This window comes from Caloenas nicobarica, chromosome 19 (assembly GCF_036013445.1).
Source record: "Caloenas nicobarica isolate bCalNic1 chromosome 19, bCalNic1.hap1, whole genome shotgun sequence".
NCBI classification, from domain to species: Eukaryota; Metazoa; Chordata; class Aves; order Columbiformes; family Columbidae; genus Caloenas; species Caloenas nicobarica.
In genome coordinates, this window is record NC_088263.1 from 3,237,776 (window position 1) to 3,259,365 (window position 21,590).

A 21,590-nucleotide genomic window follows, 5' to 3' on the forward strand; every position below is an offset into this window, starting at 1 on the left:
AACCACGTTTATTTTGTTCAAAAATAGGCTATTATCTTCGTATAAAATACCATCCAAATGGCTCTGCTGGTTATTACAAAATAGGAGATGCGGGAAAACAACATATTATTTCTTGGCTATTGCATTTGGGATAAGAGACACAGAAATCCTCTTTAAAATCCCCCCCAACCCACACATCTCCCCCCAAAGTGGGGGGCAGCCCCATTGCTGTCCCCCTTCACCGCGCTGGTTGCAGGATAGGGGCTCAGCAGCTTTGTGAGCTCTTGGGGAGGCTCTGGACCTGAGTAACTCACCGGGGGTGTTAGTGATCCCCACCCAAAATGAGGGTCTTCATACAAAAAAAAAAATTACAAAAATAAATAAGTTTGACACGGGCACTTCAGGTAGGTCCTACGCATAAACATAGTCCTTCAGTGTCACTGCAGGGGATGGAGGGAGGTTTTGGCTGAACCCATCCTGCCCCTGCTTTGGTCTCATGGGTTGATTTGTCCTCTACCAAGCCAAACCCCCTGGGAATCCCAAGAAAAACCCCAAATCCTTCATTCTTCTGCCCGGATGACACTGTGAGTAGCCACATCCAGGGACAGACAATAAAATGAACAAACAAAACAAACCTCAAATGCCCTAAGGATTATGCTGGAAATTAAAAACAAAACATATATATGTGTCTATATATAGACACATATACACACACACACACATATTATATTTATTGTGGATCAACCCCAAAAGTGATTTAGCTGCTTGCTAGCTACCTTGAAGAAAAAAAATTCACATGAAATCAGAAAAAAAAAAAAAGAGCTTTTCCCAGGGAGGACCCGGCTCAGTTCAAGTCCAAGGGCAGAGCAGAGGGCAGAGGGGGGGACACGGGTCGCGCCCCGGGCATTGAGTCCCCAGAGGGTGCCTCAAGGCTGGGAAAAGGAATATACAAAATAAAACAGGGAATTGCGGGTGTTTCTGCCCACACAGGCACGGAGGTAAACACAGCTGCCAAGGGGGGCTCCACGCGGGTTGCGGTAGGTCCTACACAAAGTAGGGGGTGGCACCTGCCTTGGGGGACACAGGGGACACGTCCAGGGGACGGTGCCCTCCTGCCAGGACTGTGCTGGCACCCTTGGGTTCCGCAGGTCTTAGGACATCTCTGCCCTTTCCCTGCAGCTTGGATGGTCCTGAAAACGGACGGACAGATGGACAAGCGATGCAGGTCTAGGGAAAGCAGGATGGGGCTGGGAGCAGAACCCCATGGAGATGCCTCCAGCCCCGCTGCTGCCTGCAGAGCTGGCAGGGATGCCGACGGGGGAACCGTCCTCCTCCTTGTGCGCTCCCCAAGGGCAGGGGGTTTCGGAAGGACCCTCAGAAGAGGCAGGAGCCCCGCAGGGCCCGTGCCCGGCTCAGCTCGGTGGCCAGCGCCCGGCCCATGCGGGTGGTGGTGGCCCCGACGCTCCGTGCAGCCTCCACAGCCTGGCTCAGGGACCGGTCCAGCTCCTCCAGCCCCCCCGGGGCCGGGCAGTGGTGGGGGGCAGCGGCGGGCGGCCGGGGGGGGCATTCTGTGGGGTGCTGGGGGGAGACCCCAGCTGGGGTTGGAGCTGAGGTAGGTACCGCTGGGGAGCAGAAGCTGGAGAGAAGAAGGGGACACGTGCTTGGGTCTGCTCTGTGGGCTGTGACCCCCCCATTGCCCAGGGGTCTGTGCTTTCTCCCCACCTTGTTTCTCATCCCTCTCTCTGACCTCATCCATCTCCAATCCCCAGCACCCAGCTCCCTGTGCTCACCTCCATGTAGACCCCCCCAAAAAGGAGCCAGGGGCTGTGTGATCCCCCCCATCCCTGCCAGCTGCCGCCCTTTGTGGGCAAAGCAGTGGGTCCCTAGGGAGGGCACAGCCCCTCCTGGGTTCAGCCTCCTCCCCAGGGAGATGCTGAGTCCCTCTATAGCCTCCCCACCGCAGAGCATCCTTACAGCACGGAGGGGACATAAGGCACGAGGGGGACAGGTGGCAGGCAGCCGATGGCGGTGGTGGCAGCAGTGGCAGCCGGGCTGGTCATCAAGTACCACAGTCCGCGATGCTCCGGCTTCTTGGCGCGGGGACCGACACGGGAGCCTGGGGGCAATGTGCCACCGGGGCCATGCTCTGCTGTGGGGACAAAGGTGGCTAGATGTCCTCGGGGTGTCAGATGTCCCCAGGGGTGTTAGATGTCCCCAGGGGGTGCAGCAAGTGGTAGCCCCAGGTGAACACCCCCATGCTATGCTGGGCTGTCACTGCTGGGTGGAAACACCCACGTCCCCTGGGAGTGGGTGGTGGCACCACCGGCTGTCACTTCCGTCCCCAAGCAGTGTGCCAGCACGGTGCCAGGTGTCTGAGGGTTGTTCCTTGTCCCCCCACACCAACCCCCATGAGGGGACAAGCCACGCCAAGCACGTGCCACCCTCATCACCCACCGTGTGCAGCTCCATCCCTGCCGTCAGGCACTGTGGCACCCATGGGTGCTCGGCACGCGGGGCAGCACGCCCTCCTTGGGGTGCTGTGCTGGGGCGGCCTCGTGGCATCACCCGCCCAGGATCCAGCTGCGGAGAGAGGAGCAAGGGTGCTGGGGACCGTCCCCGTGCAGGGCAAGCAGGGATGGTGTGGGGGGGCACAGCAGGGTGGCCAAAGGGACGCCCAGAAGGGGCTGGGGGCTGCTCCTGGGGTCACTCACCCGACGGTGTCCCGCTCCTGTGGCACTGGGGGCACTCCTGGGTGTCTGGCTCTTCTTGGGGTGCCGGGGCAGCACGTGGTGTCACTGCCTGGTAGCGTGTCCCTGTAAACACCCAGTGTCAGCGCAGGGGGAACCCCAATGTGGGGGCAGCTGTCCTGAGCCCCGAGCACTGCCCGCTGCTGCCACCCACCTGTGTACTGTCCCCGAAACGTCACCACACCCGGGGGGCTCCCAGGGCTCTTCTGCGCGGAGCGGGTGGCCCGGGCCTGGGCCCCGGCGGAGGGGGAGTCTGACTTGGAGGCTGTGGCAGAGGAAGGAGGAGTGGGGGGGATCCGGTGGGTCCCTGCCCCACATCCACAGGATCTGGCCCTGGGCTGAGCGCTGCCGGGTCCCACTGGGCCACCTGCCCTGTCCCTGTGGCCCCGCAGCCCCCCCAGCACCCCGCTCCATTTGGGGAAGCGGTGCTCAGGGAGGAGCGTGCCCCCGCTGTCCCCTCCGCCTCCACCCCAGGGGGGTCCCACTTACTGGTGTCCAGCTCCAGCCTGTCCCGTGGCAGCGATGCCGACCTCCCCCTCCTCACAGGTGGGACCCCAAGGGCCACCCTACCCCGCGCTGGGGGGCTCAGCTCCCTGCGGAAGGGACAGAGTCATTGTCACCACCCAGACACCTCACTGTCCCCTCATGCATTTCCCCCCCACCACAGCCCAGTTGCCTGTTTCCCCAAGCCCAACCTCCTCCTGGCCACAGCAGAAACAGGACAACGTGGCGCTGGGGGTGTCCCCACACCCATGGGACATGGCGCTGCCCCCAACCAGGGGTGGCTGCTGCCATCCCCCCCACCTCAGGGTCCCTCCTGCCACCTACCCCGAGGGTGCTGCATCCTTGGGGGACGATGAGCTGGGGGTCACTGGCTGCCTCCTGCCCAAGGGGGCACAGGGGGTGGCTTTTCCCTCGGGATGGCTGCGGGAATGGCGCAGACTCTCCTCCAGCCGCCGCCGCAGCCGCCGCACCTCGTCCCGCAGCGCCCGGATGGCCTGGCTGCGCAGGACAGAGGCCGCGGTGAGGGGCGCCTGCGGCCAGCCAGGCTGGGGGGAGCAGCCCCGGCCCCCCTGGACCCCACACCGGCCCCCCAGTCCCACTGGCCAGGACTCAACAGCTCAAGCTGTGATGCTCCCCAAAGCCAAGCCTGGGGCTCAGGCTCAGCCAGCCCACCTGTGCGATGAGTTTAGAGGACTCAGCTCCAGCCCAGAGCCAGCCCTGTGAGAAGGGAGAAATCTGCTGCTGCCCAATGGAAGATGCTGGTGCCTTAGAACCATGGAATCATAGAATAGTTTGGGTTGAAGGGCCCTTCCCAGCTCCCCCAGTGCCCCCCTGCCATGAGCAGGGACATCTGCACCAGCTCAGGTTGCTCAGAGCCCCGTCCAGCCTGGCCTGGGATGTCTCCAGGGATGGTTCAGCCACCACCTCTCTGGCCAACCTGGGCCAGGCTCTCACCACCCTCAGGGCCAACAATTTCTTCCTTATGTCCAGCCTGAATCTCCCCTCCTTTAGTTTAAAACCATCACCCCTTGTCCCACCACAACAGGCCCTGCCGAAAGGTCTGTCCCCATTTTTGTTATCGGCCCCTTTTAAGTACGGGAAGGCTGCAATAAGGTCTCCTCGGAGCTTCTCTTCTCCATGCTGAAAGAATACCCCAAAGCCTCTGGGGACTTGGTCCCTGTGTCATTGCGGGGGCTCAGCCCAGTCTGGGGGGACACATGGACACTCACTCACGCTCCAGGCGGGAGCCCAGCAGGTCACAGTGAGATGGGTCGAGGGATGGCAGTTCAGGGGACAGTGGTTCAGGAGACAGTGGCTCTGGGGACAGGGGGTTGGCGGCCAGGCCCCTGGCAGTGCCCAGGGGGTGGCCGCCAGCGCTGGCGCAGCTTCTGCCTTCTGAGTCCGTGTGAGCTGGGGAGAGGGGGGGATGAGCAGAAGAGGTTGGCAGTGTGGGACATGGGGGTGTCCCCCCCAGAACAGACTGGGAGAGCAGAGCCAGCAAGCGGCGGGCACCCCCAGACCAGCAGCCCGAGGGGGTTGGGGCACCCCATACACCAGAGCAGGCGTTCCCCCAGATCTCCCTCCCTGGGGACACGTCCCCCCCGCCAAACGCTCTCTACTCACTGCTGTCACCATCGGGTCCCCCGTCGCTGCCGCCGCTCTCGGCCCAGTGGGGTGGGGAGCTGCTCCGTGAGGGGGTGCTGGGGGGCTGGTGGGGCCCCCCCGTGCCATCCATGGGGTAGATGCCCATCAGCGCTGGCTCGGGAGGATGCGGGGTCGCCTCTCTCTTCCACAGAGGACGGAGGGTGGTGGGGATGGGGATGGATGGTCCCAGTGAGCCGGGGGTCCTGGGGAGGGGACAGGTGATGCAGGCAGCCCCCACAGCTCGTCCCCCCAGCCGTGTGCCACCCAGCACATCCCCAGCCCCCCACCAGCACCCCGTCCCTGCTCCCCACATGCTACCCACCTCTCCCCCATCCCTGCTCCCCTTTGATGCCCCAAGTCCCCCCAGACAGCCCACCTGTGTCCCCAAATCCCCCCCACCAGGGTGAGGGCAGGGACCCAGAGCCATACCCGGTGCTGGGGGGCCGGTGCTCAGGGGTGTGCACGGGGGGTGACACCCTGCTGGCCTCTGAGCCCATGAAGCCACTGTCTGTCTCTGGTGACACGATGCGCTGATTCTGCAGAGGCAGCGGGTGGGGGCAGGATTAGTGCCTGACACCCCAGGACCCCCTGGCAGGGTCTGGGGGTGCTGGCAGATGGGGACCCGCAGTCCTGGGGGACTCACCTTGCGGGGACGGTGCTGGGTGACAGCGCTGCCGGCCCTGCTGCTGCGGTGGGACAGGGACACACGTGGTGGCTCCGGGAGCCCCAGGGAGGGCTTGGCTGCGGCTGCTGGTTCCATGGCAGTGACTGGGGACAGGTGGCCTTGTGTGCCCTCCGGCCATGGGGGCTCCTCGGGGGGCAGCGGTGCTGCTCTCTGCTCCAGGGGGTGCCTGTGGGGAGAGGATGGAGCAGGAGTAACAGGGCAGAGCAGCCCCAAATGTGGGAAAACACCCTAGCGCAGCCAGCTCTCCCATGGAGGCTGTTAACTCTGAAACCTATCAACACCAGTGATGTAAAACCTGAGACACGACATAAAACCTCCCGCTTGCCCTGCCTGGGGGACTTGTGCATCCACAACACTTACAAGGGGGAGGTCTCGAGGTCGGCCCCCTCCTCTAGTGACCCTGTCCTGCAGGGGACATTGCTGGGGCCACCGTCCCCTGCCGCGGGGCCATCCACCTCCTCCAGGGACCCGCTCTCTGCCAGGCTCAGCTGCTCCAGGCTCAGCGACTCCGGCAAGGACTTGAAGTGCTTGTACCTGGGGGGGACCCACAGGCAGGAGCTGGTGAGGTTTGGGGACCCACTCCCTGCCCGCCCCGCCCCGTCCCCACACGAGGACACTCACTGCGCCAGCAGGTCACCAAAATCCCCCTCCACTCGGAGCTGCTTGCGCCACAGGGGCCGGGGCAGCCTCCCTGTCACCTCCTCGCTGTCCCCCACTGTCCCCCGGGGACCCTCCATCAGCACGGGGCTCTGCAGGGGACAGCAAAAGGGGGGGGTCACAGAAGCACGCCCCCCCCGGCAGCTGCAGCAGGGTGCCCCCGCCCCAGCATCTTCGCACCCCCCAGCTTGCCCAGCTCACCTCGGGGCGCGGGGAGTGGGCAGCCGGCGGTGGGGAAGGGGCTGTGGGGTAGCAGGGCTGGGCTGGGGGCTGCAGGGGGGGCTGCCCCCCGGCCCCGGGCTCCAACCGCTCCTTCAGCTCCTCCAGCCGCAGCCCCAGCCAGAAAATCTCTCCTTCCACCACCCTGCAAGACAGCGACCATCAGTGCTGGGGTGACACACAACCCCATAATGCGGGGGCCGGCAGCACGGTGGCTGGGGGCTTTGCCAGCGGGGAGGGGGACAAGTACCAACCGGTCAGGATCGAAGCCTCCCAAGCCCCCCGGGTGCTGCTGCCGGGCTCGCAGGTACGCCTGCTCCAGCGCATCCTGCGCCTCCTTCAGCTTCCTGAACCTCTGTGGCACAAGGGTGGCGATGTCCCCACCTGGTCCCTGCCCATCCCGAGCCCCTGTCCCTGCCACCCCCCCAGCCCCACCGCGTGTCCCCAGGATGGGGTGTCGGGAGGGGGCTCATGCACCTGGAGCTGCTCCGGGGATGGGGGGTTCCCTGCCCGGATCCAGTCCTCAAGGGACTCAACCTATGTGGAGAAAAAGGGTTGAGCCCCCCAACTGCTGCAGCCCCCCACCCCACGTTCCCCTCCTCTGGGACCTGCCTGTGCCTGCAGCTTATGGGTCTGTCCTGCCAGCCTCTGTGTCAGTGGGGTCCCCGGGCAGCGACACGACCCTGGGCAGGTGGGACAGCCCCCGCCGCGTGAAGATGGGGAATGATTTTGGGGTGATGACCCCCCCTCTGATGGTGCTGCTGCTGGAGCTACAAGAAAACACGAGGACAAGGTGATGCTGGGGACCCCCCCCAGCACCGGTTCCCCCAGCATGGGGAAGCTGTGACACCCCAAAACTGGGGCAGGAGGATGAGCAGCAGAAGAGGGGAACAGGGGGTGACCCACCTCCAGCTGGAGGGGCCGGGGTTGTGCTGAACGCTGCCGTGCTGGCCCGCGGGATGCTGAGGGACATGACGCGGCAGCCGGTGCCCATGGTGCCCATGGCGAGGGGGTGGCTGGGCCGTGGCGGGTCGGCGTACAGGCTCACCTGGGGAGGGAGAGGGGATTTGGGGCACCCACCCTGCACCCCAAAGCACCCATCCCCATGGGGACAGCACACAGGTGGGGGTGAGGATGAGGGTCAAAGCTGGACACTGTCTGTGCCTCAGTTTCCCCACCCACGCAGTGATGCAGGGCAGGAGGCAGAGAGGGTGACACGGGGATGCGCTTCCACCCACTGTCCTGCCATCTCGGTGACGTGCCCTGCAGCCACTCCTGCCATTTTGGGGCTGTTTCGGCTCAGCCCCCTGCCTGGTGCAGAGGGGAGCCCGCTGTGTGGGAGGGGGCACGGCAGCCCCCTGGTTTTGCTGTGGGCTCTGTGGCAGCCTCACCCCCTCTCCCTGGGCTGGGGTGGCTAAACCGCAGCTCCTCAGGAGGAAGAGTGGGGCGGGGGGGAGGAAGACACCCCTGGGGAGGGGGGAGCAGAGCGGGGAGCCCCCCCGCAGCCGTCCCAACCCCAGCACCCACCCTGGCACCCAGGCGCAGCTGGTCGATGGTGTTCTCAGCCTCCGCGTACTTGGTCAGCAGCTTGTGGTAGTCATCCTGCGGAGAGGGGACACACAGCAGGTGACGGCACCAGGTGCAGGGGACAGGGGCTCAGAGGAGGCTGGGTGGGGGTCCCATGGGTGGGGAGCAGCCTGGGGTGCAGAAACCTGTCGCCCAAAGCACCCAGCCCGTGCAGATGTGGCCCCTGTTTCCCTGCATGGGGGTGACCCTCTCCCCCAGGGGACAGGAGGGCAGCCCAGGGGACAAGCATCCCAGGTGAAGAGCATTGGGGAGCACAGGCATCCTTGAGGGGGACATGAGCATCCCAAGCATCCCTGCCTGCATCCCTACCTGCATCCCTGCCTGCATCCTTGCCTGCTCACCAGCCCCTGTGCAGGACTGGGGAGGGGTGACCAGTCCCACACCCCTCCATGGGTGACACAGTGACAGTTCATGAGACTGGTAACCTGTGCCCCCTGGTCCCCCCCACCCCAGAGACTCTCCCAGTGAGGCCTCTCTGGCTGAACTGGGGGAGCTGGGCGTTACCTGGAGCTGCTGCACCAGCGCGGTGGCTTGTCGGGGGGACCTGAACTCCTGCGGCAGCCCGGCGGTGGCGGTGGGGGGCTCGGGGGGGACCCCCTCCCCGCTGCTCAGCAGCACCTCCCGCACGATTTCAGCCGGGGACTTGAAGCCAACGGGGCCCCTCGGGCCCGTGGGACGGGGGGGCAGCGCTCGGCCCCTCGGTGGCCGGTAGCTCTGGTCGATCTTCACCCGCGCCCCCACCTTGGAGAGGTCAGGCAGGGGGTGGTTGAGCCGCCCCCGGCCATACTGGGTGTACTGGGTGCCACTGGCCGTGCCGGTGCCCGGTCCCGAGGGACCCCTTGTCCCCTCGCCACCCACGTGCCGCTGCCGGGGGCTCAGGGACCGCGACGGCTGGCCAGGCTGGGGCAGCAGCACCGCGGGTGCCGCTTTCTTGGGCACCTGGGACCTGTTGTGCAGTTGGGGTGCAGGGGGGGTCCCGGCACCCCAGGGCTCCTTGGTGGGTGCTGAGCCAGGGGTGCCAGGGGCTGGCAGCCCCGTCCCAGCCAGCTGGGGCTTGGGGACAGGCTCGATGCTGGTGGCATCGCAGAGGTCGTTGTCGGAGAGGTGCAGCTGGAGGCTCTGGCTTGGGGTCCAGTCCTGCCTGTGTCCCCCACCGGTGTCCCCAGACGTGTCCCAGCCCCGGTGCCGGCGGGAGGGGTTGGTGGGGCTGTGGCTGACGTCCGACAGCCCCAAGGTGTCACCACCGTCCGTGCTGCAGCCGTGGGGCTGGCAGAGAGCCCGGCCACCCCGCGGCACCTCGGGGCTGCCGCTGGACCCCGAGCCCCACTGGCCCTCGTAGGAGAGCTCAGCATAGGGGTCCGCATCGCTCTCTGCCCCCCAGGGCCCCTCGCTCCCCCTGGAGCTGCCCTGCTCCTCCTCCTCCAGGTCCTGCCGGGGGTGCCAGGGACCCTCCTCCACCGGGGACCCCTCCTCCGGGTCCTCGCCGTCGCCTGCAAAACACCCACGCGGTGGGGCTGCCACCAGCCAGCCGGTGTCCCCGGTCCCCTCAAAGCCCCCCCGGCTCCAGCAGCTCCTGGGACACCCGGGTCCCCCCACAAAGGGGGAGGACTCACCCCATGGTTTGCTCCTGGCATCCTCCCCGAGGCCGATGACCCCGTCCTCATCCATCCGCCTTTCAAAGTCGTCGTCTTCCTCTTCCTCCTCCTCTCCCTCCCAGCGCGTCAGCTCTGTTTGTGTCCAGCGCAGCCATGGTGCCGGGCTGGCCATGGCCCGCGGGCACGGCGTCACTGTCACTTGTGCCGCTTCATGTCCCAGCAGCGGTGGTGGCGGGCTGGGGACCTCCTTGTTGCAAATGTAGGTCACATCATCGCTGCCTCGTCCTGGCGGGGCCGAGGGAGAGGGAGGGATGCTCAGCGGGACATGGTGGGCAGGTTTGAGGTCCCCTCACCCCGTTGCCAGGGCTTCACCTGTCCCCCAGGCCCTGGGGACAACAACAACTCCTCACAATGGCAGGTGACACCCCCGGGCCACCCTGCGTCCCACTATCAGCACCAGGAAGCCAGAGCTGCCGCATCCCCCATGGCCACAATGGCTCCCAGAGCCCCCCAGGGCCACCCCAAAAGGCATTTACCCCCCAGAGACTGGGGGCACCCACCCCGTGATGGCACCTTCCAGATGTCACCCTGGCCGGGCAGCCACGGCCTGGGGACCGTCAGCGGTGCCACCACGGCACAGGACAGGGCTGGGAGGGGCAGGAGCACCCCAAGGTCCCTGTGGCTCTGGGGGGCTGACAGTGCGAGGGATCACACTCACTACACTGGCACACTCACTACACTGATGACCTAAAAGCAGGAGCTCGCCCTCGCCCCGCTCCTCAGGGTGCCGGGGTTCCCCGAGCCACAGCTGCGGCTCGAGAGGCACCGGATGCTGAAAACCCAACCATGGGGCGGGTAACGAGAAACGGAGTTTTCCCAGCAACATGGTTGCAGCTGGATTTGAGCCCCCCACACCTCAATTTTGGCCATGGGGTGCTGGAGGAGGCAGCTGCCTACGTGCTGGTACTGAACACCATGCTGGCATCACCAGCATCGCCCCACAGCATCCGCACCCCAACGCTGGAGGGTGGCAGAGCAACCAGGGCCAGGAAGGATGCACTCACCCCATACCAGCATCCCCCCGACATCCCCATCACCACGACCCCAATTGGGGGTCCCCAAGCACCCTAAAACCTCCCTGCACCTGCAGGGTGGCTGAGCTTTTGTAGAAGTAGGAAAACCACATTCGGTGCTTCCTGCAAGTTTGCAGGCAGCCGCAAAGTTTTTAACCCCATCAGGCCCTGCGTGGCAGGGGCCCATCCCTCCTTCCGTGCTGCTTTTCGTTAAAATCTTTATTTTTTTAAGCCAGTTTGGACAAAACACCAAAGTAAAATGGGGGGGGAATCCCTGAAACCAAAAGTCAGTGGGATGAGGGTCCTCCAGGAGGACAAGCAGCCGCAAAATTCAGCCATATGGCCCCAAACTTCAGCCAGGTTTTGCCCATATCCCGAATTTCCAAGGGGGGTCCACCTGGCCCCCACCCCAGATGCTCCTCGTGTCCCAGGGAACACTTCGGCCGTAACCAGGCACCCGGGTGGTCCTGGCACATTTGCAAGTGGGCAATTAATCCAGCTCGTTACTGTGTAATTAGCAGCACGTGGGGGAGAGCTTGCGCAAGCTCCGGCCGCTAAGGAAACCACAGCTCAGTCCCTGGGGTGGCTGCATTTAGCTGCGGGGGTGCTGTGGTGATCTGGGGGTGCTGCTGGCATGAGGATGGTGGTGATGAACAGCATGCTCCAGGAAAATCCTCTAAGCCACCCCAGAGCCTCGGATCTGCAAGTCCCCTGGTTTAAATCCCGCTACTAGTGGGGTTTTGGGGTTTTTTTTCAGGTGCCAATTGACATCAGAGTCCTCGGGCATCGTCGTGCTCCCAGCCTTGCCTGCATCCTTGGAGCTTTATGGGCAGGGTGCAAACCTTGAAGCATCCCTTAGGGTCTTGAAAACCTCCCTGAGAGTTTGCAGGTTTTTTTCCCTGTACACTGGCCAGGCAACTACACTTTCTGCACCTGGAGATGCTCCACAGCTTCTCTTGCCTCCAGGGTGCTGCCACCAGGGAGGACGGGGTTGCCCATGGGATGCTTCAGGCTCTGCAGCTTCTCAACACAGCTTAAAGTGCGGTTTTGGCTTTAGCCCCTCTCTGAGGTGGGATGTTTCCAGCTCCGAGCCCTTTCCCGCATCCCGGACCAGAGAAGCAGCACAACAAAGTGCCCCCCAACCCACCTCAAGCCCCACAGCACCCCCAAGAGACAAGGAGCCCCAAACACCTGCCCCGGGGGGTCCCAGCTGGGGGAGAGGAGCCTGTGGGTCCTGGTGTCTCAGGGCAAAGAGGGTTAAAATGTTTCCTACCCAGTTTTGCCAGGCTGGTGTTCAGATTATGCCTAACCCGTACGCCATCAGCTGTCACCCCGTTTCTGAGCTGCGTCCCCCCAGCTGCACTGCCCGCAGCAGCTGCAGTCCACAGGGTCTTGCAAATCTAGCCAAGTTTATCGCTTTTCCAGAAAGTCCCTCCAGTGATGGTCATGGTGGTGAGAGAGAAGAATCTAGGGGTTTTTTTCCCCTTGAAGTGAGTTGCTCGCTGTTATTGGTAGCACAGAAGAGCTTGAAAAACCATGTGGTTACGTACTCAGGAACCACAAAGCAAATGCAAACAAAGGGCTAAACTTAAAAGCCTCAGCTGGAAAATGTCTTTTACCCTTGAACTCTTCTCTTCCTGAGACCCTCAGCCCATCTCCTCCCTCTGCCTCGAATTCTGCCTTGGGCCGAGGTGCTCAGGGCTGTGATGAGTGCTGCCAGGTCCCTGTCCCCTCATCTCTGATCCCTTCCACAGGCAGCTTCATCCTCCGCCACCACGACCCTGTTCAGTGCTATGGGACAGGGACGTGCAAGGCTGAGACCGCCAAACTCATTGCACGGGTGATGCAAGAGAACAGCAGCGCGGTCGAGGCCCCGTCACCGCTTCTGCGTTTATCGGTGGTGACAGCAAAGGAGACGCCGCATCCACCGCCCCAGGGCTCGCTCGGCGACATCGGCGGCGGGGGCGGGTGACAGGGCTGTTGTCACTCTGCCTTCGCTGCTTCATCCACCCTGGGCACAGCAGGCGGGTTGTGGGGGGCTCTAACGCCCCACTTCCATCCCTGTGGCTTGAAGGTGGCATCCTTTGAGTGATGGAGAATAACCCTCCCTGTGCCCCAGAATAAAATATCCATCCATTGCCCAGGAGGAGGGGTTAAAGCACCCCCAGAGTCCCAGACGGGCACATTCGTGCCCGTCTGGGACTCTGGCGGGGGCTTTAACCCCTCCTCCTGGGCAGAGGACAGATATTTTATTTTCCTAAACCACCAGCTCATCTCCCAGAGGTGCTGGGCAGCCACATCCCTGCAGGGATCTGCTAAAAACCTCTGGCTAAAAAGCTCTGCGGCCCGAGGCTCTGCAGGATGGGGGAGATGCTGCAAACAAACACACATTTTTTTTCTGCTCGAGTGTCTAAAAAGCCCCTCGCAGCAGCGGCACGTCAGCGGTGTCACCCGAAGCTTCTCTTTTGGAGGGGTAAGGCGGCCAGAACAGCCTCTACTTGGAACTTGGCAAGGGGCATCTGCACTCCAGGAGGGAGGAATTCCTGGTTTATAAACTCCTTTTTTTTTTTTTTTTAAAAAGCCCACAGCGTCTCGTTTTATGAGCATGAAAGAGAGCAGAGAAGCGGAAACGCCGCTTTCTTAGTTTGCGCCGTTTCCCAGTAAGACAAGGGAGAAACCGTCAGAGTGAGGAGGAGCTCGACAAACCCTCCTCATCCTCTGAAATCACACACGCCTGTTACTACACCATCGCTCTCAAGCCCATGCGTCCCCCCAGTCCCTCTGCCTGGAGGGGCCGCGTCCCCCCCAGCTCCCCTGAGCCAGCACATCCCCACATATGGGAACCAAAAGCCCACGGAAACAGCAAAAACGGCTTCTCTCCATCACTCGCACCAGAGCGAAGCCTCATGGCGGGGCTGGGAGCTGCTCCCACGGCCACTTTCCTACCTCCTCCCCAGCACAGGGACTCTCCTGTCCCCAACACAGGGCCCTGTCCTCGTTGGGGACAGCGTTGTCCCCAGGTCCTGTGGGTTTACACCCTGGGGCCGAACCCCAACGCGTCTGCAGGAGCTGGGGGCTGCTGACGGCCATAATGGCTGTGAAGAGCGGCCTTAATCCCCGTCTGGAGAGACCTGCCACCGAGCCGGTGGCACAGAGATCCCTTCTTATCTCAGAGGTGGCAGGGGACATGGGAGGGCAGCCAGCCCCGAGCAGCACGTGGTGAGGTTATAACCAGCAAACAGCATCGTGCATCGACTGCTAAACCCTCCGGGGAGTCCATCAAACCCCCCCTGCCTGGACCGTTCTGAATGGGTGCTGCAGAGCAAGGGAAACCCACGACACCCCCGGGCAGCCGCTGACTTTAAGGAACACAGCTGCCCTTTAAATAAAACAAGGAACTGAAGCTGAAGGTTGCTCTTGCAACTTCCTCGGCGGAGCCGCAGGCAGCAGCACGGCCGCGTGTCCCGCAACCTCCACGCAAGCCCCGCGCTTGGCTTCGTGCCACCCTTCGTGGCCGCGGCCACGCCAGCCTGATGAAACCCTCCCGAAATCTGTGCACAAGCCAGGCGGCAGATTCGACCTTGGGCGGGGAGGAAGCACCGGAATAAGGAAAGTTATGACAAGTTTTGCCTTGGGCCACGAAGGCTCTGATGGCGTGGGGTGGCGTGGGCAGGACACACGTTGGTGACGAGCGACGCGGCAGCGTGTCCCGCGCCCTCCCGCTGCATCTCCACGGCTGCAGGGACCCTGGGGGGGCTGGGGGCTCCCCGTCTCCATCCTGGGACCTCAACCACCTCCCAGCTGTGAGTCAGCCCTGCCAGAGCCGGGCTCGGCAGAGCCAGAGGGTGCTGGATGCGCCCCCAGGATGGGGCCGAGCCCTGAGAGCCCCCAGCTGTGTCCCCAGCGGTGTCCCCAGCGGTGCCCCCTCCTTCCCTCCAGCTGCAGCGGGCGGCTTGCAGGGAGCAGCCACGCAGCGCTGGCCCCACGCCCCGAGCCAGCCCCGGCCCCCCGAATCACAGCTGGGGCGGCACATCTGGCCCGGGGGCACCGCTGGAAGGGGAACCGCTGGAAGGGGAACCGCTGGAAGGGGCCCCCCGCCCCGCGCATGCAACAGCTGCCCCGCGGCCGCTCACCTGCAGGGAGGGCGCGGCCGGTCCCTCCTCGCCCGGCGCTGGGCGGCTCCGCACGGCGGCCCCGTTCCCGACTCCGTTCGCCGCCGCCTCCCGGCCCGGCCCCGCCGGACAATAGCGGGTCCCGCCGGCGGCGGGGGGTGGGCGGGGCCTGCGCCCTCATTAACATCCCTCCCGCTCCTAGCCAATCCGCGCCCGCCGCCGAGGGAGGACCGGAAGGTCATTAGCATAACCCCGCCCCTCCCCTGTCTTTGCATAACGAGACGCGGACGGCCAATCAGAGCCCCGGCGGAAGGCTCTCATTGTCATAATTTATGCAGCGCGGGCACCCCCTGCTGGGGCGCGGCGGGGACGGCGCTGCCCCATTCCCGGGGATGTCCCGAGGGGACGGGGATGGCGCGTCCCCTCCCCGGGCCCGGGGCAGCTTTTCCCATCGCCACCGCATGCCGGTGCTGGGGAGCCCTTCACCCTCCTACCCCGCCATGTCCCGGCCCCGAAGAAGCCCCCACGAACCCAGCCTTTTTCTAACCCGATAGATTTATTGAAAAATTAAAAGCACAAGCTCTGTATATATAAATACGACGACATTGCCAGCAATATACAAGGCCTCAGGTTGCTCTCTCTGCATCCCCACCCGTGGCCCGTGCCACCCACCTGGGTACAGGGGTGAACACCTGAGGGAGCAGCAGCCACCCGAAAACCCTCCAGCCTGAGCCACGGGCCCACCTTGCTCCGTGTGTGGCACTCGAATGACAGTGGGGACATCCAGACCCCTGCCATCCTCCCACCCCACTCCCCAACCTGGCCGAGGGGGAGAGTGTGTTCCTAAGGGCAGCCCCCCCCACCCCAGAGGGGATGGGGATGGAGACTTTAATGGACGTGCACTGATTTCTGCCCATTCTCACCCACACTACCCAGGCAGTGAGAGTCTGCGGTGGGTGAGGGGACATCTGGGGACGTGCTGGCGGTGTCTGCGCGTGCGGGTGAGGGCTCTGCATGGTGGGATGCTGCTTTCACACCTCGGCGCTGCCTTCTATCCCCATTCGGGTGCTCCCTGTCCCAAGCCACGCTCTCAAACCCCACTCGGGCTCCTAAAGGGCGACGTTGAATTCTGTGACCAAGAAATCAATGTAGTCCTTTTCCTTCAGCTTAAAGGCTTCAGCGATGATCCGGGCGGCTTCCCGGTGCTCTTTGCCCCGTAGCCCCGTGCCGTTCACCTCCAAAATGACGTGGCCCACCTTCAGCTTCCCGCAGTTGTGCGCCGAGCCCCCGCGCTGCAGGAGACAGGGGGTCAGCTCATGCTCCCCCCACCCCCCGGCTCAACCCAGGGATGAAATACAGGTGGGTTGGGGAAAATGGGAAATACTTCATTTCCATCATATTCACCCTGACCCAGCGAATGCAGGGCCCGTTGTGATGGGACAAGGGATGATGGTTTTAAACTAAAGGAGAGGAGATTGAGATTAGGCACGAGGAAGAAATTGTTGCCTCTGAGGGCGGTGAGAGCCTGGCCCAGGTTGCCCAGAGAGGTGGTGGATGAACCATCCCTGGAGACATCCCAGGCCAGGCTGGACGGGGCTCTGAGCAACCTGAGCTGGTGCAGATGTCCCTGCTCATGGCAGGGGGGGCACTGGGGGAGCTGGGAAGGGCCCTTCAACCCAAACTGTTCTGTGATTCTATGAAATGAAACATTTCACATTTTGGAAAGTGGGGATGAATTTGGCTTCCCCCCTGCTTGCTCCTGGAGCGCAGCGCCAGCTGGGATGGCCAAGAATAACCAAGGCGCAGTGAGCTCTGCTTTACTTTTGCTGTAAATAACTTGAATTTTGCCCTAAGTAAACAGTAGAGGAAACAGTGCAGGGAAATGGCTCACCAGGGCTCAGTTCCCCAGCTCTCATCCACCATTCTCCCACCCCAGTCCCCTATCTGAGCAAGAAAAAGGGAGTTTCCAGACATACGGGGACACCAGCCAAGCCTTTGAGGCTGCCCACACCCCCTCTGAAATGCCTGCAGCAAATCCTGGGCTCCCAGGATGTGTTTTGTGGTACAGGATCATCCACACAGCACAAATGTAATCCTCAGCAACCCCTCAGCAGAATGAGGCCTGGGGCTATAGGATGGGGAAACCCATCTCCAAAATCCCCTCTGGGGCAGGGTTGTGGCTGAAGGGCTTTCATGAGCCTGTCCAGGGAGCAGCAGGACGTGCATGGAGCTCTTCCCGTTCTCAGCCCACCCTACCTGGATGGTGACGATGCGGGGCAGCGGCTGCCGCGTGTTCGCTCCCCCCTCGATGGCGATCCCCAGGGTGGGTGCGCTCTTGGACACTCGGATCAGACACGATGTGGGCTCCAGCAGCCCCGGCTGAGAGGATTTACATATCTTTAGGTTAGAAATTGCAGACAGGATTCATTCTTTTAAGTGACGACAGCACAGGGAGGGACGGCAGTGCTGCGGAGGGAGGCCGGGCACGTTCACCCAGGGCTGGCTTCCAGGGGAGAGGGATGGACACGATGCCCACAGTTGCTCTCTGACTCTTGACATCCAAGATCCCAACTGTGTGCAGGTCTGGAAGGGCTTGGGGAGTTGCAGAGCAGCTTTGCAACCGCCTGCCTACACTCCTCAAACTTACCACCATCAGAAACCCTCCACTTTACTTCTGGTACCTGGTGTCACCTTCCCTTCCGGGCAACAGGTGACTTCACTGTGCCCTGCAGATGTCCCCTCAGAGCCAGGAGCTCTGCCACATCCCAAGCAGCTGCTTGCTGGGGCTGGGAGGGACCATATTTACTCAGGATGGGGTGAATCAGCCTACGTGCCCCTCTCAGCCATTCCTGCCTCCCTTCCCCACAGCTCAGCCCACCAGTGAGCTGACTCAGCTCATCAAACAAGAGGCTAAATAACCCATCAAAGCATTAACGAGGAAGGAGCGGGGAGCAGCACTGTCCCTCGGCACCCTTGGGTGCCCACCCCGGGGCCCCTGGGCACCCAGCCTCACCGGCTTGGAGGCCCCTTCTGCCATCCCCTCGCTCCTCGCCACCTCCTTGAGGCTTCGGCTTTTCGCAGGGACCGGCTGCCGGCTCTTGTCCTTGCCGCTCGTCTCCACCTCCCCGATGTCCACCCCGCTGTCCTCGCTGAGGGTCTGCCCGCTGTCCGACAGCTGGGAGAGCGTGGAGGCTGGGGAGAGACGGGGCGGTTAGAGGTCGGGCAGCGCGGCTCTGCGGCCGGCCGAGCACCCACGGGCCGGAGGGAGGACGTGTCACCCGCTCCCAGGGCTGGGCAGCACCCCTGGGATTTAGACCTGGACTTTAGAGCAGGGTTCCCAAGCAGATCCCTCCTCAAGAGCAAAGCTGAGCACAGGGAGCAGCAAGGAACAAGTGGCTTCACACCCAGGTCCAGGATCCAACCCAGATCCCAAACTGGGATGGAAGGAGAGGGCGATGAGTTCAGGGATTGTGCTGGATGCCAGTTGAAGCCAACTTGTGCTCAACACCAGGGGCTGGGAGGGGATGGGACAGACCCGAAAAGAGGTTGCAGCATGGATGGCGTTGGTCTCTTCTCCCAAGTAGCAAGTGATAGGACAAGAGGAAATGGCCTCAAGTTGCACCAGGGGAGGTTTAGGTTGGATACTAGGAAAAAATTCTTCCCAGAAAGGGCTGTGGGGCACTGGAACAGGCTGCCCAGGGCAGTGGTGGAGTCACCATCCCTGGAGGGGTTGGACAGACGGAGATGAGGTTCTCAGGGACATGGTTTAGTGCTAGAGTTAGGTTATGGTTGGACTCGATGATCCTGAGGATCTCTTCCAACCAAAATGATTCTATGATTCTGTGACCTGACCCAGGAGGGGCTGGAGACAGACCCGAGCAAAGAGGAGCTGCCGGGTAGGAGCTTTCTTCCCTTTGAGGACAAAGGCTCCGAGTGCAGATCAAGGTTCTGCCTCTGGAAACGGGTGTCAGGGACCGGGGTGTGACAGCACCTGCAGAGAGGTGCTGGTCCAGGAATCAGCTTTGGGGCTTGGAGGAACCGGTGACACTGCTGACACCCCTCGGGCAGGATCCCACCTCTGTTCAGTTCCAGAAGCACGCTCCACTCGCTCATTACCCTGAGATTAACCAACTAATTGCAGGGTGAGGATGGTACCACAGGAGGGCGACAATGTCACTCGTAGCGGGTCCCACAGAGCCTGGCTGCAAACAGGGTATTTCGAGGGGGGCTGACAGATGCTCCTCCCTCACGTCCACTTCTTTTTCCCGGGATATGTTCAGGACAAATCTGAATCCCACGCTCAGTGCGGGCACAATTAGACTCTTTTTCTTTTTTCCCCCCAAAAATCTGGAGTTAATGGGAAAAATGAGAATTGCTTCTTTTAAAACTCTGCTGGAAGCAGATTTTAATGACCTAACGCAGCAAAGCCCACACAAGAGAGAAGCTGCAATCAACAGCCTAACAGAGCTTGGTCTAAAGGTCAGCCAGAATTGCGCTGGGAACCCAGGGAGGCTTTGCAGAGCGAGCTGGATGCCGATGGGGAGCTGCTGGCTGCCCTGGGCCCTGCAGGTTTGCCAGCGTTGCCAAAACCCAGAGCTGAGGGCTTTGTTTCAGAGATTAACACCACTCTACTGCGGAAAGCATTATGTGTTTCCTGGATTTTCACTTTTTTTTTTTTTTTTTTTTTTTTTTTTTTAAGGCCATGACGCTGTCAAGCTGTTCTCTGCAATTGAAAATTCATCTCAGGGAAAAAAAAAGCAAATGAACACACTGCTACCAACCATCGCCACATCGATCCAGGCTCTGTGGTTTTTACCCTGTCCTATTAACTTGGAGTTTGAACCAAAATCACAGTGTTTGCCTCCGTGGCCCCACGTCCCTGGCTGCCATCCCATGTCCTTGCTGGGAAAGGGGATGCTCTGCAAGCAAGGCTGGTGCTCAGGGAGGGACTGGTAGCCTGATGCAGATATTTTCCAACTCCCTCCCCTGTTCCTGCCCTCGATATCTGTTTCTTCTCCTGTTTTCTCCCTTGAGGAACATCCCAGAGAGGGGTTTTTCATCCTGTGGTTCATAACATGACACCCACCTCTGGCCTGGGGCAGGGGCCTCACTTCGTTGACGTCGGGCTCGCTGTTGGGTTGGTGAACCTCCACCATGATGAAGTGCTGGTTGGCCACAGCCTGGGGGCTGCCCTTGTCCGGCGGAGGGGGCACCGGGTGGGGCGGGGGGGGGGGAGGGCATGGGGCAGGGGGGCTCTGAAGCCCACCGGCTGCAGCGCTGTCCGGGGACGGGCTCTTCAACCTCGTTGGGGACTGGACCCTGGGGAAGGGACCGATGGGGTGCTGGCTGACCAAGGAGAGCTGGGCATCCATCTGCCTCCTGGAGCTGCGCAGGGCCGGGGAGATGGTGGCGTAGATAGCGCTGGGGACAGACTCCTCGGTGGAGGTGGTGGCAGTAGAAGTCACGCTGACCGTGTCCTTCTCGGGGTAGCTAGGAGGGGGTGTGGGGTTTCGGGGGGCCACGAAGAAGAGGCCGGACTGAGAGGACTCGGAGGAAGGGCGCTTGGGCTTGTCCTGCCCTGGGTTCCTGTGCTGGGCAGCAGAGGGGTCCAGCATCTGAGGGGCTGAAGGAGGAGGCGGAGGCTTGAAGTTGGGCGGTTCATCTGGGAAGGAGGAGAGATCATCCTGCCAGAGCAAGGACAGAAGTTTTAAGGACACCAGACTCAGCTGCGAGAACTTCCCCAGGCTCAGTTATCTGCATCTGCCTTCTCATAGTGACCATGGCAAAACAAGGTGATTTTCAGAAAAACACCTTTCTGACCTTATTGGCAATAAGAATATGACTCACAAGTGAGGATGATTAGAGAACAAAATACCCAATTTTTGCTTTGGTTGGCACAGATGCTACTCTTATTCAGACAGCCAGAATTCCTAATCAATCTGATTAATTTACTTCAGTGACTGCTGTGACATACATGGGGCATTGATGTAGCAAAAAGCTACAGAACCTGAGGCAAAACCCCATATCATCAGTATCTCCAGCTCCCACCCGAGGTGCAGCAGCACAGTGCCGTGTCTTACCAGGGAGATGTCTGGCAGGGTGTTGATGCTGCTTTGGTGGCCGTCCCCACCTCCCTCCAGCTCCGATGTGTTCTGATAGGGCAAAGAAGGAAAAGAAAACCAGGTCAGAGCAGCCAGGAGCAACCACCACAGTGCCAGCACCACAGGGAACATGCGGAGTGATGCAGGGCACTGCCCAAATCCCCCTGACAAAGCCAGTCTTTCACCCAGAGGTTTTTGTTTCTCTGTGGAGACTCACACATCATACGAGCAAAGCAACTTTGTTGGGATGCGCTCTCCGAAGCTAAGAAGCGTGCTCAAAGCATGCTGTGAACCTGAGCTACTGGGGCAATTTCTGCTGCAGCAGAGGAGTGTGCTCCTCTTAACCCAAATCCCAGCTCCTTCTGTTTAATTTGGGAGGGGAGAGACCAGCTCTGAGGGCTGCAGGTTCAATACCTAGATCTTTCCCAGGAAAAGGAAGGAAAAGTTTAAACCTTCCCTCTCTTGCAAACCAGAGCAGTCGGTTTCAGATGCAAACAGAAGCTGCTGCCACCGCTTTCCCTCTCTGACTCAAAATGTCATTCGAAAACGTCACAACATGGCTCTGAACATATCCCAGCTCCAGAAATCAAGAAGGGATTGTCAGATCGGTCAGTCTGTCTGTGCAGGGGCAGCTGTCAGTCAGGGTGGACCCAAGGCGAGGAGGTGGATACAGCCAAGCAGAGCAAA

At 61.7% G+C, this 21,590-nt stretch overlaps 2 protein-coding genes across 2 annotated transcripts in view; both read right to left on the reverse strand.

Moving 5' to 3' along the window:
• Nucleotides 1–34: 34 nt before the first annotated feature.
• Nucleotides 35–15,050, reverse strand: AKNA (AT-hook transcription factor). The gene is given in 23 exon segments (XM_065648577.1): nt 35–1,615; nt 1,954–2,128; nt 2,434–2,559; nt 2,691–2,792; nt 2,881–2,991; nt 3,216–3,319; nt 3,555–3,728; nt 4,460–4,640; nt 4,854–5,077; nt 5,304–5,410; nt 5,518–5,725; nt 5,920–6,093; nt 6,181–6,308; nt 6,418–6,580; nt 6,690–6,790; nt 6,913–6,972; nt 7,048–7,205; nt 7,342–7,483; nt 7,963–8,037; nt 8,527–9,512; nt 9,636–9,902; nt 14,824–14,959; nt 14,961–15,050. Coding segments are annotated over 23 exon segments (4,254 nt in total). The 3' UTR covers nt 35–1,353.
• A 305-nt stretch (nt 15,051–15,355) lies between these two features.
• WHRN (whirlin) overlaps nt 15,356–21,590 on the reverse strand; it is a 46,114-nt gene continuing 39,879 nt past the window's right edge. Inside the window, exons 9-13 of the mRNA XM_065648556.1 lie at nt 20,883–20,954; nt 19,889–20,486; nt 17,816–17,994; nt 17,059–17,181; nt 15,356–16,094 (exon numbers count right to left, since the gene is read on the reverse strand). Of these exons, the coding sequence (XP_065504628.1) occupies nt 15,912–16,094; nt 17,059–17,181; nt 17,816–17,994; nt 19,889–20,486; nt 20,883–20,954 (1,155 nt within the window). The 3' untranslated portion in view covers nt 15,356–15,911. The remainder of the gene's footprint in view (nt 16,095–17,058; nt 17,182–17,815; nt 17,995–19,888; nt 20,487–20,882; nt 20,955–21,590) is intronic.